The following is a 17,083-nucleotide window of genomic DNA, read 5'->3' on the forward strand; positions in this document are numbered from 1 at the left end:
CTTAGCCTCACTTACTGCACTGATGATGGCAAAAGAAATTGCCGAAACGTTTGCTAATAAAAGAATGAATCTTTTATCTATTATTTGGGCCACTCTCTTTCTACTGAAGATAATCAACAGATCCGTGTTTAGTAAACCTGTAACAATGTAATAAAAAAAATATTTGTGAAGTCACAAATACAATACAAGACAGAAACTGCTCAACCACAAATATACATAACACTACTAGATTATACAACAGAATGAATAATTTCCATTGCAATAAATCCCTTTTTATAAGGCAGAATAATACATTTACAAATTTGAGCACTGGAACTAATAACTTCAAATTCCTCACTTAAACTGTCAACATTAAACACTCCCACAGTAGAGGAAGGTACAGGTCATTCAAAAAAATTTCTAATGTACTTAAACTTATTAATAATGAATAAAATGTTTCCTTCATGCGAAATTATGTCAACAACTTTTGCAATGGTTTCATTTAATTTTATAGTACAATTGGCAACAGAATTAGCATATATTATACTGTCAGAGTGAAGTCTAAACTTTCGAAAATGTACAGCATTTTGAAAGCAAGGCAGTGAAACACCTCCCTCAAAAACACTAAAAGCATCGCCTTTATTAAAACAAGCATATTTATTCCATGCCAGTGACAAAATATTTTCATTAACTTCGTTGCTGCACAATGGTTTATACCCAGATTTTACATAATTTTTTAAAACCCCAAGGTAACTTTCAAACACAAAACAAGTCACAAATTCAAGAGATCCATAGTTTTGACAATCTTCTACCAAATGTAAAAGGCTGTGAACAATATAAGTGACAAACCCTTTACCATAAAGTGTAGCACACTTACTTACAAAGTTCTGAAGCAATTTTTTGCATTCACTTAATCTAGTTTCACTACAGGAATGTGAAAGCAAAATTCTCATAGAAACAAATCAACTAATGAAATGTCTATACCTCTGTTTTGATAAAATGTTTTTAGATTTTAATAGCACAGTACCAGTATATAAAAGAAATAAACGAAATTCTGATGCTTTCCAGTAGGATAGTTCTGATAGACTCCTCATTTTGCGATTAAACTCAATTGGTATGTAGTCCTTGTATAATTCTATCCTATTGTTTATCATAGAGATAGAAGAGGATGAAAGCTTTGCAGTGTATTGCCTTAAAAAACAAAGGTTTTGTTGTATTACTCAAGAAATATATTTCATTTCATTGGTGTATGTTAGGTAGGGATGTCCAACACTTTTTAACATTTTGATTTCGATACAGCCACCCAAAACTTTTGACAAAAATTATGACAATCCAATCCCAAATGATGTATTTGCTATGTTGAAATAAGCAAAATCTATCAAATTAAAACGATTGTAGAAAATTTTTTAAACGTTAAGTAGTTTAGTTACTACTCCAGTTATTGGTCTGCTATTTTGAAATAAATTAGCTTCAAAGCTAGAAATCTTGGATCACAAAACATGGCGGAAATTTCTATAACTTAATATTAGATCTTCAGCGATATTACTTTAAGTCCACTTTGTATCGAACGAGTACCAATACTGCTGCATGGGATATCAACTTTTATGCGCTATTATTGGACATCCCTAATGTTAGGTATATATATATATATATATATAGATATATATGTTTAAGACAAAACTATAATTCAGAAAACAGAGTAAAACAATGATGAAAATGACCTTTTAACTCCTTTCCACCAAGAAAGTAGGCGTTTAGCAACCCCTAAACAGCATAGGTGCATATAATCCAGAACAAATCCATGGATCATATTCACACCAAAGTCAGTGATTTTTATAAACTCGAGAAACAAAATCTTCATTCGTTCTTAAATTGTCAACACTCCCAATTAAACAAACATGATAAGAATATGCATCATATTCTCCTATTATTGTGCAACGTTCACAGCTATTATAAGCATTATGAGATTTTATATTTTTAAGTGCTGACCTTGCTGGAGCATCACAAACAAATATGCCTTTGCCAGCCATTTCAAACTTGACCTTATCGCAAGATATGGGGTTAGAATTAAGGTGTTCAATATCATGCATAAAATCTTTCAAAAAAAATTCTGGGTTTGGCATTTCTCGACAAGTTGACTTTTCTGTTGAGTGTATACCTATACAAAGTGGTTGTTTGCTCTTAACTTTGTAAATTGTGCAAAGTATAGGGTATAATTTATAGTCAGGAGAATGTTTAAACAAAGGCAGCCCATCAATATTAATTACCAAGGAATATCGAATAGTACCAGACATATGATTAAGATTGTTATACAACAAGTCTTTTAGAGAAGTCATCCAATTTGGAAAGTGCACATAACTTCCTTCTGTTAATGCCTTGTATTGAAGATCTGCCCTAGGTAGCAATGTATTAAATGAAACTGATAGTTCAGGGTGGATTCTGTTAAGACTCTTTAATAACCTTGACACTGAAATTTTCGGGACATTAATTTCATTTAAAGCCCATGATCTTATTATTTGTGTTGTGTCTGCATGGTCAGCTACATTTAAATAGGAAGATAAATGCTCTTCTCTGTTCCCCAGTAACTTGTGTCAAAATCATTAGTGTCTTCTGAGGATTGTTCTGAGTCGGAGTTATGGTCAACTGATGACGCAGCATCTAAACTATTATTATTATATTCCTGGTTACCTGAACTTGTAGATGATTCACTGGTGCTGTCATTGTTTATGGGTTGCCCTTTACTACTAGTTTCTGTACTAAAGTTAGTCGCCTGTTGTTGCAATCTGTTTCGATTGCGAATCTATTTTTGTTTTCTTGACAGTGAATTGTAAGATTTGTAAAACGATCTTTTACTTACTGGTCGGCCCATTGCAGTAAATACAAATAGTGTTATCAGATATATACCAAAAATTAAAATGTAATCTTTTCCAGTGTTTTACTAGCTGTTGGCACAAAGACACATAAATATAAAGCAAAGCACATTCAAACAGCCTTGCTTTGTATACCCTGATACTAAACACTGTCTATCAAGCTCTTAGTAATCAGTCAGGCTTAATAACTATATCTTAAAAGTATAAGGTGAAAACCAAACAATGTCATATTTGTTATAACCTTAAAATGAAATATCATTTTATTTACTACCCAAAACTATCATTTAATAATACCAATATCTCTACTTTCAAGAAACCCTAACCCTAAATAAAAAAGCGTTGATTCAATAACTATTTGAACAAATGGTAGGATTCTAGACCTGCGCTATTTTTTCTCCCAGATTACAATTTTAATAATTGGTTTCGTTACTGTTCGTAGGCCTAGCTTAAAACAAAAAATAAGTGTGATTCTAGACCAGCGCCTTAATTATCATTAATAAGTGTTTAAATTAGAAAATATCTTGTTATATATATTATCTTTAATGCAAAAACAACCTACACCACACTAAGTGCTAAATCACAAAATGCTTAATCCGACCAAAAACTAGCAGGCCGCAAACACGTGGTGGGATTTAAATTCGCTGTAGCGAACCCATGAAAAGCGCCCGCGAAATTGTACAAATCAAATCATAGAAATCTAATTAAAAGTGGTTGAATATTACGGGTCATATGTTTATAATGTATAACTAAGTAGCTAAAAGATTAAAATGTTAGTAATATTAAGTAGGTATTTAAAGAAATGTGTATATAAAAAATATTATTGTCATTTTCTTTCGATGGGTTATCTTAGAATATCATGGAAACACTGTACATTAACATCAAAAAAATTTTCAAACACATAAAAAAAAAACTTTTTTGGGTTTAAACATGTCATTTATATGACTTCCCATGCTAAAATCGTCGTAGGTCACTTATCTAAAAAAAGTCTAAGATAAACCACTGCTAATCCGAACCTGCCTAGTTTGGCCCAGGTATAACTCCAGGATATTTTTTGACTGGGTATGGGTTCGCCTACTGTGTAAAAATTGTGTCCAATTCTGATTGATATTAATTTGCAGCAAGGAGTTGAACCGTTTGACTTTTCCGGTTCAGATTCGGTTAGGGTTCAATGATTTTTTCGGAATCCGGTTCAGTTTCGGTTCGGAGTAATTTAAAAGTTCCGGTTCAGATACAATATAATTTGCGTTAAATCTCAAAATGTGGGTCGATAAATGTAGAGAATAATCTTTGAATTGTAAGTCATTTAATCTAAGTTCCGTGACTTATTAAAAAAACAGCAACTCAATATTGAAATATCTAAAAAATAAAAAATGAACGATTTTATTATTCAATATTCATAGTTTTTTCATAAAATTTCGTAACTTGACTATGTAAAATAGAAGTTGTGACGTCTTGCTGGAGCGAACCGCTTTTGTTTACAGGTTCGGGTTCGGTTAAGGTTCGGTTACGGTTCGGAAAAAATTGACCTAAAACCGGTTCATAAAGTTCCGATTCGGTTCCGGTTCGCAGGGCCGGATTTAGAACATGACAGGCCCTAGGCTATTTCATTTGAAGGCCCCTCGTTTTGCTTTCAATTTCTTTGATCACATAATACCGTTACAATAATTGTAAAGTTTATTTACGAGGACATTTAAGGTTCAAAAAATTATGAAATAAGAGTATTGCTTAAACGCAGGTTAGCAATACCAAGACGTCTAATCTACATAATAAAAGAGAAAGTTTGTGCGATGTGTGTGTGTGTGTGTGTGTGTGGCAACATGTTCGCCCAGTCATTTTACAATATATTTGTGTTACATCACAATGGAAATGTTACGTCACACTCAATGCGATTTACAACATGGTACAATGTTACCAAGATTGTGTTTAAGCATGTATCCCAAGCCCCAGCGTAGTTAATTTAATATAGGTATATTTAGAAGATTTAAAAAAAATAAAACTAAGTAAAATGTTAATGTTTCCAACTAAGACTATCATGTTTGGGGACTTATTGATGCCTGTTTACGCGTAAAATTTAGGTAGAGTTCGCAAATTTACGAAGAATTGAATTTGTATTTTTAAGCCGTTTGTTAGCGATAGTGATTGAGGCCAAAGCCTAATGACTTCATACAATGTGTTTACCCACGCAATACTTAGCAGAGTTCGCGAACTATTGCGTTTATTGCAGTAGTTAACAGTAAGCATTTGTTTTTTCAATGAGAATTTTTCTCACGTTTGACGCAGTTTAGCACCAGGGTTAGGTATTTGCTTAAACATGACGCTATCAAGCAAGTCTAAGCAATTGCTGCTGCATCCTAAAGTTTTACGTTTGGGAGTTATTCTCAGTTGACAAACGTCACGGGTTTTCGTTACTTAAAAGATGTATTGCATGCTTAGCAAATGTTGTGCGCTATAGTTAACCGACTTCACATCACATGATTTGAAATTTCTATTTAGTGTCACTTAGTTCACACGTTTAGGCATAAGCAAATTTGTTATGACATTAAAAAAAATATGTTTGCATTATTTCTGTCATTTACGAAGATCTTACGAATAATCGGTTAATATTCTATTTAATCTGGGCAACGTCGGGTATTTCGTCTAGTAATGAGATAAGTCGATAACATTAGTAAATTTCAATTGATAAAACGTATAATTTATCACATTATTAACATTAGCAACACAATGTCTATTAGTTATTTCAGCAACATTTCAACTACCGATACTTATTTTTGCTGAGAAGACTACGGTACTTTAACATGGAAGCTTCCAGCAGAATGCGCGTAATAATTGCCTTTATTATTATGCAAACGACGTAATAATGACTGTTAGCAACGTGGTTGAAGCAACGCCTAGGACTAGGCGGAATTTTATACTCTAAAAAGCTTGATATATATAAACTTTAGGTAGGCTTGCCATACGTCACGGTTTTTAGGCCTTGTCCCGGTGTCCCGCCCGACTAACCAATTTGTCCCGGATTTTTCAGTTTGAGATTTACAAAAAAAAAAAATTAAAAAATTTAGAGTAATACTTTTTACTTTTTATTTTTGGACAAGGCTGTCAAAGCAAATTTTTTTAACATAAATTAATTATTTTTCCAGCGGGTGTTAGAAATATTTTTCTGGGGGTGAGGTTGCTGGGGTTAGTTCCGTTTTTTTGTGTGGTAAGTAAAAAAATTTAATGGATATTATCCGACGGATGCGGATATATCTTTGTGAGAAAGGTAAGCAAGCGCCGTCGCAACCCAGTCACCGTTAAGCAATTTTTGTTTTCAAGGATTATTTTCACGTATGACGCAGTTTGGTGCCGGTATTATTTGAATAAATATTACGCAAGTCTTAACAATTGCTGTTACAACTTAAAGTTCAACGTTTGTTAGTAATTCTGGATCGATAAATGTGGCGGGTTTTCAGCATTACAAATAAAATTGAAGTCATAACATAATGATTTTATAAAAAAAGTTTTAATGTTTCCAACTTAAGACTAGCTTATTGATGTCTGTTACCGCACAAAATTTTGATAGAGTTTGCAAAATTTCGCATTTAATGCGGCGGTTTTAATAGTAACCAATTTCAGTTTCAAACGAGATTTTACTCATGTTGGACGAAATATGGTACTGGGAATACTTATCTGCTAAAAGGTTTTACGTTTGTGAGTGAATTCCAAAACTCCTTTTTGGTTACATACTTTGTTGCATTGTTACCGCGCAAAATTTAGGTAAGAGTTCGCAAAATATCGCATGCGGCGGTTTTAATCGTAGCCAATTTTCAGTTTCTAACGAGATTTTACTTACGCAGTACCAGGATTACGTATTTGCTGAATATCGCGCAATGCAAACAATGGCTGCTATACAACTTGAGGTTTTACGTTAGTGAGTGGTTCTGGTTTTCGTTACGTAAAATATGTTTGACGTGCTTAGCGGTTGAGTATTTATCCGATTAGATGCTGCTTCCACACAGGCTAAAGAATGTGACTCCATTTGTGGGGAATCATTGAGTCAACTCATTTCAGGCACAGTAAGCAAAATAATAGTCAAGGGCGGCCAACGAATTTGTAATGGGACACAGCGCCTTTGCCAACATGTAGCCTACAGCCTAATATTGTTGCTGGTTTCACGAGGGCCGCATCCTACTTTTACCCGACTCATTTTTTAAACCATACAGAACATTAGGCCCTACTTTCGGTTAGAATTTAAATTACTTAGACAAGCAACCCTTAAAAATAGGGCCCTGAAAAATACCCCCTGACAAAATATAAAACAACCGTAACCCCGTTAAGTTAATTAGTTGCATTAATTTCTTTCGTCCCGGATTTACGTTTCTAAAAAAATGGCAAGTCTAACTTTAGGTAGTGTGTAAACTTGTCATGTTTTTAAAAGAATTACAAACTTCGAAACCGAATTTTTTTTGTTTCCGTGAGAACTGAAAAGTATTGTAAAATACGCAAAATTTTTAGCACCGTTTACGTACCATTTTCCACAGTCTCATACCCTACGATTTCATTGCGCACAAGTTCGACGATAGTAGCAAGTTTGTAAAGCTTATGATTACTTGTGACGTCGATTTTTAAACATTTCACGCTCTCGTACGGATGTAGCCTAATGTAGGTCCTATGTGGCCCGCAAAGAATATGCAAGACATATTGTGGCTCGCGATGCTGTCAACCTTTGACCACCCTGCCGTAGATCTTTCTGACTATTTAGTTCATAACTACATAATTCAGCAAGTAACAGTCACTTGTTAACTCATCTGAGCATTTATAATAGTCAAGCGTCATGGGACTGTTTTATCGTTATTACGTAGTTTTAACTTCCATTCAGGAAAGCCTTGTAGTGGTTTAGCCGGTTTGATCAATTACTTTGAGGCGGCTCAACTTTTACGGAAGCTTACCTTTACGTAGCTGCTATCACTCTTACAGCAGTTCTGGTCTTTCTCCTGAATATATGGTCCTGTTTCAAACTCCAGTGTCTTGGCTAGCAACTTAGGGCTGCTAAATGCGCTCTTATGTACAAGAAAGGTAAAGGGAGGGGTGTAACGTTATGGGTAAATCATTTGAACACTTGGTCTTAAGTCCTTAGTTGTTAAAATAAAAGAAATAGTGTGGAACTAGAGTTAGACACGGTACCTTATAATTTTTTGGACTAATTCTTTTAAATCTAAGCAAAATTTTAAGAAAGTTTTATTTATACAATTAGGGTAATGCTTCGCTTTCAATGAAACATAATCTCACTAGGTTTCTTTTTATGTGTAGACTCTTAAGTTGAGTGGCAACTCGCTGGCAAGCACAACCACGGGACAGATCCTTAATCTTGGAGCGACCGACGTCATAAGATTTAACTATGTATGTCCAATGTTGCTTATATTTTACGCCCTGTTCTTACGTGCTTCTTTTGAACTATAACAGTATATACAGAGGCTCGAGGTTTAAATTTTCAGCTTATGTTTTGTCTCCCTGCCTTTAAACATAACATATTAAAACATTTGTTTGCAGTTGAAAGCTTTATGTGGCCACAAATCAAAGCATGCTTCAGAACCAGAAACACCTTTGACATTAACGGATTTACTTGAAACGGACTAAAACACAAAAAAACAGATAGAAGTTCGCGCAAAAAAATTGTATTTACATAGAAATTTAAAAAAAACGTCTAAATCGGAATAAGTCCTAAATCACACAGGTTTGGGCGGTATTTTGTCGATTTATGCCTTATTCCGGTGGATATAGGGCTTATTCCGATAAATTTAGGCCTTATTTCGATGAATTTGGCCTTATTCCGACAGATTCGGATCTTATTCAGGCGATTTTAATTTTATGCTGTACTATTACTGCGTATTTATTTGTCTGTATTATGTCGTTGGTCCTTAATACTATGGTTTTATTGATTTTTCTGCTTTAGGTATTGTTGTGTGTTCCCGACAGATAACATAAAAAACGTCCAATTTTAAAACTTTCTTAAAGTTCTAATTTCAGCATTATGTCAAACTCAATGTTTTCATCAACCTATGGCCACCAGCTACTGTCTGTGGTTTATTTTTTACAGTTTAAGATGCACTCACACAAACTGATTCGTGTAATCAAGGCTTTTTATAACTACCCCTTAACCTGTCCTGTAATTCATTTAAAAAAAACATTTTTTAAAATTCAACATTGCGACTTTCCCAGGCAAAATGACCTACAAGTTTTTTTCCCAATATATAGGCCCCAATTGACGCTAAAACAGCTAAGAAACACTTGTTTCTAACTTTTCCAAAGATTGGCCTTTTTAGCCTTATATAAGGAAAATTATTAAATACGATTACGAAGTCACTTCGATTTGGCTATTTAGAAACTATATTGTCGTTAATGTTTAAAGCAAAACATTATTCAGTTATTCATCAATACTATATGTAAGTTACAGATTTTATACGAAACGTACACTAAACTCCATGGCTAAAAACAAATTATAACTTCTGGTTTGAGAAGTTTCGGAAATCAAACTAAAAATTTCAATAAAAATAATAAAGCCATTATATTCGATAATCGACTTTTCGCTGTTTACAATCGTTTCGACAATACCTCCTCATGCCATCATCAGTGTAAAAATACGAGTGAAGATAAAAAAGATAACATATAGGAGAAAAAAGGGACAAAAGTAACACAGTAAAGAAGGCGATGTTTCGGTCAGTGAGTGATGATGGCATGAGGTATTGCCGAAACGTTTGTAAACAGCAAAATGTCAGCTTTATCGAATTACTAAAAAAAACGTGTATTGTGTTCCAACCTAATAACTTATATAACGTAATATATATAAAGTTGAAAGTATGGTATTTTAAAGACTGTAACTTGCTGAATGGCAATCAGAATTAGACACAATTTTATGGCCTCACGTTATAACGTAATGTTTAGACTTTTCATTACACCGCAAACAAATATCCTTTTTCTACACCAGGTGTTCTTAACCTTTTTTGTATATTTTACCCCTTTAACAAAGATGAATATGAGATTTACCCCCAATATATAAGATGGTGCTCACCTTTTAACAAAAGGAAAGTAACAAATGCTACTGCTTCCATTGCTTTTTGGCATCTAGTTGTTGGACTCCAGCTTAAGACCGAGATAAGAACACCAACGTCAAGAATAAAACACAATAATTCCGAATAAGGCAAAATAGGACAAATACCTAATGGTATCACTACCGTCTAAGTCCTAAATCCGTCGGAATAAGATCTAAAATGTCAGAATCAGGCCTAAACTCGCTAAACTTTCTGGGCCTAAACTGCACAAAAAATAAACTAAAAACACACTGTCTGCTCGCAGACATGTACTTAAATCTATGCCGTGACGGCCGAAGAAGCTGATAAATTCAAACAGATAACGAACGATGTTGCCAATAACCGTAAAAAGTATCAATTAGCGAAGCATAACATAAAGAATCAATAAACTATTACTCGAATAAGCGGTTGTTAATCTGAACTAGGAAAGTAGGCTACCAATACCCACTGCTGGCACAACAAGTTTAATATCCCGTCAGCATAAAATTGTTATTTTGATTGATAGCTAATTTACCCTTTCATAAAACTCATTTAGAATGCGTTAAATTCTCTCATCAAAATTTTCCACTGTTGTTTAGCGAGTACAGCTGATTTGCAAAATGCATTACAAAACGTCTACAGCAGCACAGCTTATACTGTAGTGTTAAATGTTTCGTCAGGATTGCTGTTTGTTTAAAGACTATACGCTTGCTCATGCAACGGTATGTCACGGACCTGGTGGCCGCAAAAGCTACAACTCGTTCGAGCATACGATTACATTCGTTTTGTGTTAGTTGGTTAAATCAATGTTTGGCCTTATAATCGAAATATATACTTGAAAGTTTAGCTTTAGAGCATTTCTTATCAAATTTTATAAAAACGCGTCCCATTTTTGCTAAACTTGTTTCTCGCGGCCCTACAAAATACCAAATATAAGTCAATCATAATATGAAACATCTTATAGGTCTGGTATGCAGGAATAGGCCAAAAAAAACGTTCACCACCAAAACACTTAAAAATTAAATTACATATATAGGATTATACCTTTTGTCTGCCCTTTACCCTCACCCCGATTGAAAGGTACTGATTAATGGTGTAAAACTGAAGCGGTACCGGTGGTGTTGTACATACTTGAAAAGCAGAGGACTTGTGCCAGCTAAAATAAAATAAACAAATAGAAACTCCTGTTCTGGCATGCAATTATTTTATTTGATGCGACTTTGGTGTACTTTTTTCTCATGGAGCTTATCGTTTTACCGTCACAAGCAAAGAGGTTAATAAAGTGTATGTAAAATAATTAGCATTAAGTTAAGTTAATAGGCGTGAGTAGCTTTACCAGGAGCGCATGGGGGACGTGTTCATGGCCCCCAAACTTTATGTTTTTCCTACGTTAATGCAAAAAAAAAGATATATATTTTTAGCTCAAAGGCAAATTGTGTGTCTCTTCGCATCGTCTATAATAACAATTTTTGCCACTTAACAGTATAAAGGCGTATTTTCGCTTTGTATAAAAATCGATAACATCTTTTTTTCTAGTATATGTTTTGTATCGAAAGTAGCAGCTTTTCAACCTAAAACTTTAACCAAATAATCAAACTGTGTTGTGTTCTTAAGATTACTAATTTACGACCTCACGTTTAGATGTAACTTGGTGACGTCATTCTTTTTTTTTTTCATGCAATCCAAACAAAAATCGTACATCCGCACCTGCTGAATAGATATTTCAATTTCGAGCTTCTCCAAGCTCTCGCTTCTCCAAAATTTGTATATATTTTTGGTTCTAACCGACCGACCTAATCGGACGGCCAGTCGTCTGCAACGTTAACAACAGAAATGCAACAGGTATTGCCTCCAGTCCGCAGTACACTTATAAATAGTGCCTTCTCGCTATGTTGAAAGTGAATAAATGATACTTACTTCTGTATGGGTATGATATTCTTATTATAGCTAATACATTTTACGGCTGAGGGCACATCTGGTAAGATTGATAAATAATTGCTTTCAAGATCTTTAAGAACACAGTTAGCAGTTAGCAAACGGACAAATGAAATGTTGCCTATAGTTTTGCCGAAAATAGCCTACTCTTGCAAAACAAGAAATTGAATCGCACTGGTGGAACTTCGCTAAATATGTTGTCGACACGACATGGCTCCAAATTGCTTCCCGCATATGGATTTTGCACCGGCACGAAAGATTTGTATAATTAACGAGATAAGATACTATATATCCACGTGAGCAAGTACCTTTAAAACTAAAATAATGTTGCGACACAGAAATCTAAAATAACAATTTTAATGCTGTTAATGTGGCGTCTAGCTCAACGCAATCAACTGGAGGTAAAACTTTATGTATGCCCTTAAGCAAGCTGGTGCACGTGACGTTACGAGAACGATCCAGTATAAAAAATATACCTCTATACATGCATTATTTTTTTCGTATACCAAGCATATGTGATGAATGCATGAAACAGCAAATCTACACTTTATTGTCAGTTTTTTAGCACTTAACCTTAATGTGGTATATACAGTTCAAAGAAATATTTAAGGCAATTTTCCTCCTTTATTTGCGCCACAATGTCCCTCACCACCTGAACGTTGCGTAAAAAAGTACAAATGTTTAACGGCAAATTTTACGCTGAGTTCAATTGTAAGTTGACACCCAATGAATTTAGTTTAAAAGTTTGCCTCTGAAAACGGAGACTTGATTTATGTTCTGCTACATTCTTTGTTGCACCCTTCGCAGTACTTCCACGGGAATTCGCCAAAGCACTGTCGGTAGTAAAGAATAGAGTGTAGCACGTGCAGTATTAACACGATGAAAGAAAATGATGTTGCCGCAGCGAGAATCCTAAATACAAAAACACATTCTTTAAATTAAATGAAAGGAAACAACTCAATCGAATTTACAATACAGTTGTTTTCTATATTAAGGATGTCTAAAAATATCCGATAGCCGTTTTAAGTATGAGTACTAATCCGACTTTAGTTGGGAGTCGTAGGTGTAGAATTTGAAATGCATAAAGGCTGATATTTCAGTCATGGTATGATTATTTAATGCATTGATTTGTACCGAACCATTTTACAAGCCACAAATTAGTTTACTGTTTCAGTGTTTAAACCCTTGAACAACTGGGTTAATCATCATCGTACTACGTCTATTACAGGCCTCAATTTACGTATAGTTTTGTGAATTCGACCTAGAAATGAATAACACAATTTGTAAAAATATTAAGTACCAATTTTATAAAAAAAATATTTGCCCTGTTACCATAACCGTCGTTTTTTTCTCTTGGCGTATTTAACACCACACAATTGTAAACGTAAAAGTATTTTACCGTACCTGAAAACCTATAGCACCAAATTCTATACTTTTGTGTAGAATCTACAGTACTAACTAAAATATAATTTAAAATTAAACCAAAATAACCACTGAAGTACGAGCTATATAAATACCGAGTCAGCTGTCAAGTTTATCGAAGTGTCACGTCCGAATACGCTGACACTCCCCTCGGGAATTGGAATGCTATGCTGGCTTTCAATAGGCCTCAGTATAAATTTTAAATGTGTTGTATTCCTTGTACGAGGCGTTTTAGCAACATGCGATTATATTTTTAATGGTTTCTGAATTAAATAACGAATATTTAAAAATGTCCCTAAGGCAATACGCTAAACTTTCATAAAAAACAAACAAATGAAACAGCTGTTATCTCATTTATTTGGTTGTTCAAACATTACAAGATTAAATCAAGGTATTTTAGCTTACTGTGTCATGTCGCTCACGGCTTTCGATCCGACGATTGAGCCAGCAACAAGAAACAAGCAGGCCCATACAATGTTGTAGATTATCCCGAACCTCAGCTTATGGCTAAAAAGAAGCCATCTGAAGCGGTATTTGTCATATATTCCAGATGTTTTGACAGCAAAAATCATCCTTAACATCGAAAAAGTATAACAGCTTAAACTTTAAACAATCAATATTTGGAAAAAGACGTTTTTAAGTGCGAATTGAGGGGACTCAAGTTAAATTATCAGTATGCCCACAAAACAAACCATTATATAACAAACAAAAAACGTGTTGAACTTTGTTCTTAGTGCACCTATTGAATGTAAGTTAATTTTAGGTTTTTTAATTAATTAGGGATTAACCATACATTCGAGATAAACCGTTCTGTATTGTCCTGGACGTTGTCGGATTTACTATAGCTAAGGGGAAGTTCCAGATTTTAAATATTAGAAGTACAACAAAGCCAAAGGTTGAAAATAAAACAAGTTTCAAACGTTACAATGAATAAACGGTTTGCAAAAAAACCAAGCCAATATCCACAAAAGGTAACCCTAAGACCTAAGTGTTTCTAGAAGCATTCGTAATGTAACAATAGGTTCGTTTTCGCAATGCATTTAATGACTAAAGTAGCCTTAAGAACTTAAAAAAACAGTTTAGTGGCGTCCGACGGCCACTTGGCAACTGTCTAGTTATACAACTTACCCACAACATAACGACGCCGTGACAAAAACAAATATGGAAAACGGCAGTGAGCACGGCATTGGATGGGAGCCCGCCCAGCCTGCTATCAAGGTCCAGCAGAGTATAGAACCGATGAATTCCGCAACGAAAAGAAGTCCTTCTTTCGATTTCACAAAATCAACTCCGATTAACTGTCGCTGTACGCTTGGTTTGCTTGTTCTGTCATTTCCACTTGCTTCAAGTGACGAACTTATGGTGTAAATCGGTGGCTGTGGAGCTAAAGGTTTGAATGATCTGCTTTGTGCAGTCGGGCGCTCATCACCTATCCCATTTATTGTGATGGTAGATTCCTGCTCTGGGCTTTCTGTAGAGTACATCGTTATGTCGCATGTTGGCGAGGTTTGGCCTTTTTCCTTTGACGTGTCACTCTTTTCTTTACCTAAATTAATGTCACCTTTATCCTGAATTTGGTCAATGTCGGTTACTTTTTCAAAGTTGCTTGAAACCCTTTTAGCCATTTTTCCACTTAATGTTTGTACTGCAATAAGCGATACTATAGGCTGCACTAGTGCACTCGCTTTTCATGTGTACCGTACTACATCGCGCAGAGTAAACCTTGTCTTAAGAACATTGGTAAGAGCATCAGGGATATGTTATCGTAGCACATTAAAAAAAGTTGTCGCGACCTCAGTTGCTTAACAACCTTATCTGAAAACACGAGGATGCATGTTAAACAACTGCCAGTCATACTGGAGCTATACAGCGTGTCATTGGGGAATGTCTCACTATAGATAAGTTTTTTAAAAACGTTTAATATTGGATTACAAACACAGTGTTGAAACATCAGCACACTAAATTTTAGGACTTAAAATCTTATGTAAAGCAATACAAAACAACTTTAGCTAGAACTTAAAAATGTGGTAAGCCCTACCTTAAGATATCTTGAGCTACAACTTAAATACAGACACTGTGATAAGCACATACTTTAAAGCAGTGGTCTCCAACCTGTGGGTCGCGACCCCAAGTGGGGTCGTCTAAAATTTTTGTGGGGTCGCCATACCTCACCATATTCCTGCTGTTTTAGTACGAATTATTTATTTCGTTTTCTTTATGACGTCACACAATTAAACGTAATTGAGTGCATATTCTACATAAAATTGCTTTTTAAGCTCGGAAAACCGCTAAATCAGCTAAGGTGACATTTAACAAAAACTAGATTTCTTTGAGTTAGCCCAGCGAATATCGAACTTTCGCGAATTGTTCAAGATCATGGTCGGATTTCAGGACTGTTTTTCTTTTAATGGAACATAACAATTTTCCATAATGACGTCTAGATTTATAACATAAATCTTAAAATCTTGCTGTTGTCGGTCGAACTGCTGCGGAAATGTGCACATAAAATCGAGTATAAATAGATTTAACAAACAGCATTACAGCGTTTTTTTCGTTAAAATTGACAAAAAAATTAATTTACGAGGAGTTATGGCGCATTCCACAATAGTGTTCGCATACTTCTCGCCTGTGTAGACTCTAGTCGAAAGATAATGGTACATGGCAATTTTAAACCTCACGAGCTACTTTTTTAAACTTTCCTGGCTTTTAATTATTGTTAGACCCGATGTATAGATTCTGACAGTTATGTTAATCGGTCTTGTTCAGTGAACAGTGTCATTGTCCCTGAAAATGTGACTAATTTATGCTGTCACACAGGATGGGTGCGGCAACGTTTTAACTCGTTATTTATACAAGTAAAACAATAAGTGACGCACTGCGACAGATCTCGAGAAGGCATGCACCTTTAAAATAATTATGTTTTTTATAAGAGATGTTCGGAAAATTAAATTAATGAATTTTTATTTAGGAATGTTTAATACAATAAAACCATGAAAAACAAATTCAAAACAGTCTTGCTCAAGGCATTTACTTTTGAATAAAGAGATATTCTAAACGTTCAAAATGGTACCTATACTTTAATATGATGGGCCTAGACAAGATATTCTTACTACGGCTAACTATAAAACCATCAACCATTATGCTCCGAAAAATGAGCAGTTTGAAACAAAAATACAAAAAACTTTGTTTTCAACAAAGTGTTTTTTAAATATTTTTCGTACATAACAACACTTTTTGATATGAGTTTACTTTAAAAAAATGTACTTTTGCAAAGAGAGGATGTCCAGTTGCCTAACACTGATAACACAATAGTACACCGAAAAGCCATCGCAGACTCGCCGAATCTGTCGACCTATGATGCAAGCAGAGCAAGCCAGAAAAACAACTGGCCTGCAGTGAGGTTCGAACTCACGACCTCCGGTCAAGCCGGGACCGTCGCTCTACCAACTGAGCTATGCAGGCTCAGAGAGGAGCGAGTCGAGAAACAACCATGAGTTCGAACCTCACTGCAGGCCAGTTGTTTTTCTGGCTTGCTCTGCTTGCATCATAGATCGATAGATTCGGCGAGTCTGCGATGGCTTTTCGGTGTACTATTGATACGGAAGCCGTAATCGTTGGTCATAAAGCAACTTCCGAGGGGCTAGATCACAGATGTTATTAAACACATATGTTTGTGTGTGTCTTTCACTGATAACACAACTAATAGTGCTTAAATACAGTTGATTAGTGTTTTATTGCACCACTAACTAATGAAAAACTAAATTAGCGTTAGTAATATCACGACAGTAATTGCGAATATCAAACACTCGACATGCAAGAAACGCAATTATTGAT

General features: G+C 34.9%; 1 protein-coding gene and 1 pseudogene across 1 annotated transcript; both read right to left on the reverse strand.

Annotated features, from left to right (window-relative positions):
• Positions 1–230: 230 nt before the first annotated feature.
• LOC146159943 (uncharacterized) lies at positions 231–2,848 on the reverse strand (annotated as a pseudogene).
• A 9,322-nt stretch (positions 2,849–12,170) lies between these two features.
• On the reverse strand, positions 12,171–15,056 carry LOC146159944 (uncharacterized). The gene is made up of 3 exons (XM_083385554.1): positions 14,378–15,056; positions 13,655–13,822; positions 12,171–12,739 (listed from the first exon to the last, which is right to left on the reverse strand). Exons 1-3 carry the CDS (start codon positions 14,872–14,874, stop codon positions 12,598–12,600), a joined length of 807 nt encoding a protein of 268 aa, XP_083241680.1. The 5' UTR covers positions 14,875–15,056; the 3' UTR covers positions 12,171–12,597.
• Between the last annotated feature and the right edge of the window lie 2,027 nt (positions 15,057–17,083).

Source organism: Ascidiella aspersa, chromosome 3, assembly GCF_963924565.1.
Source record: "Ascidiella aspersa chromosome 3, kaAscAspe10.2, whole genome shotgun sequence".
Lineage (NCBI taxonomy): Eukaryota > Metazoa > Chordata > Ascidiacea > Phlebobranchia > Ascidiidae > Ascidiella > Ascidiella aspersa.

Excerpts from the sequence above, each read along its gene's own strand:
- LOC146159944 (XM_083385554.1), bottom strand. The coding sequence starts at position 14,874 with ATGGCTAAAAGGGTTTCAAGCAACTTTGAAAAAGTAACCGACATTGAC. Across the intron at positions 13,823-14,377 it reads ACGGCGTCGTTATGTTGTGG|GATGATTTTTGCTGTCAAAA; the intron begins GTAAGTTGTATA and ends TTCGATGTTAAG. Across the intron at positions 12,740-13,654 it reads GCCGTGAGCGACATGACACA|GATTCTCGCTGCGGCAACAT; the intron begins GTAAGCTAAAAT and ends TTTTGTATTTAG.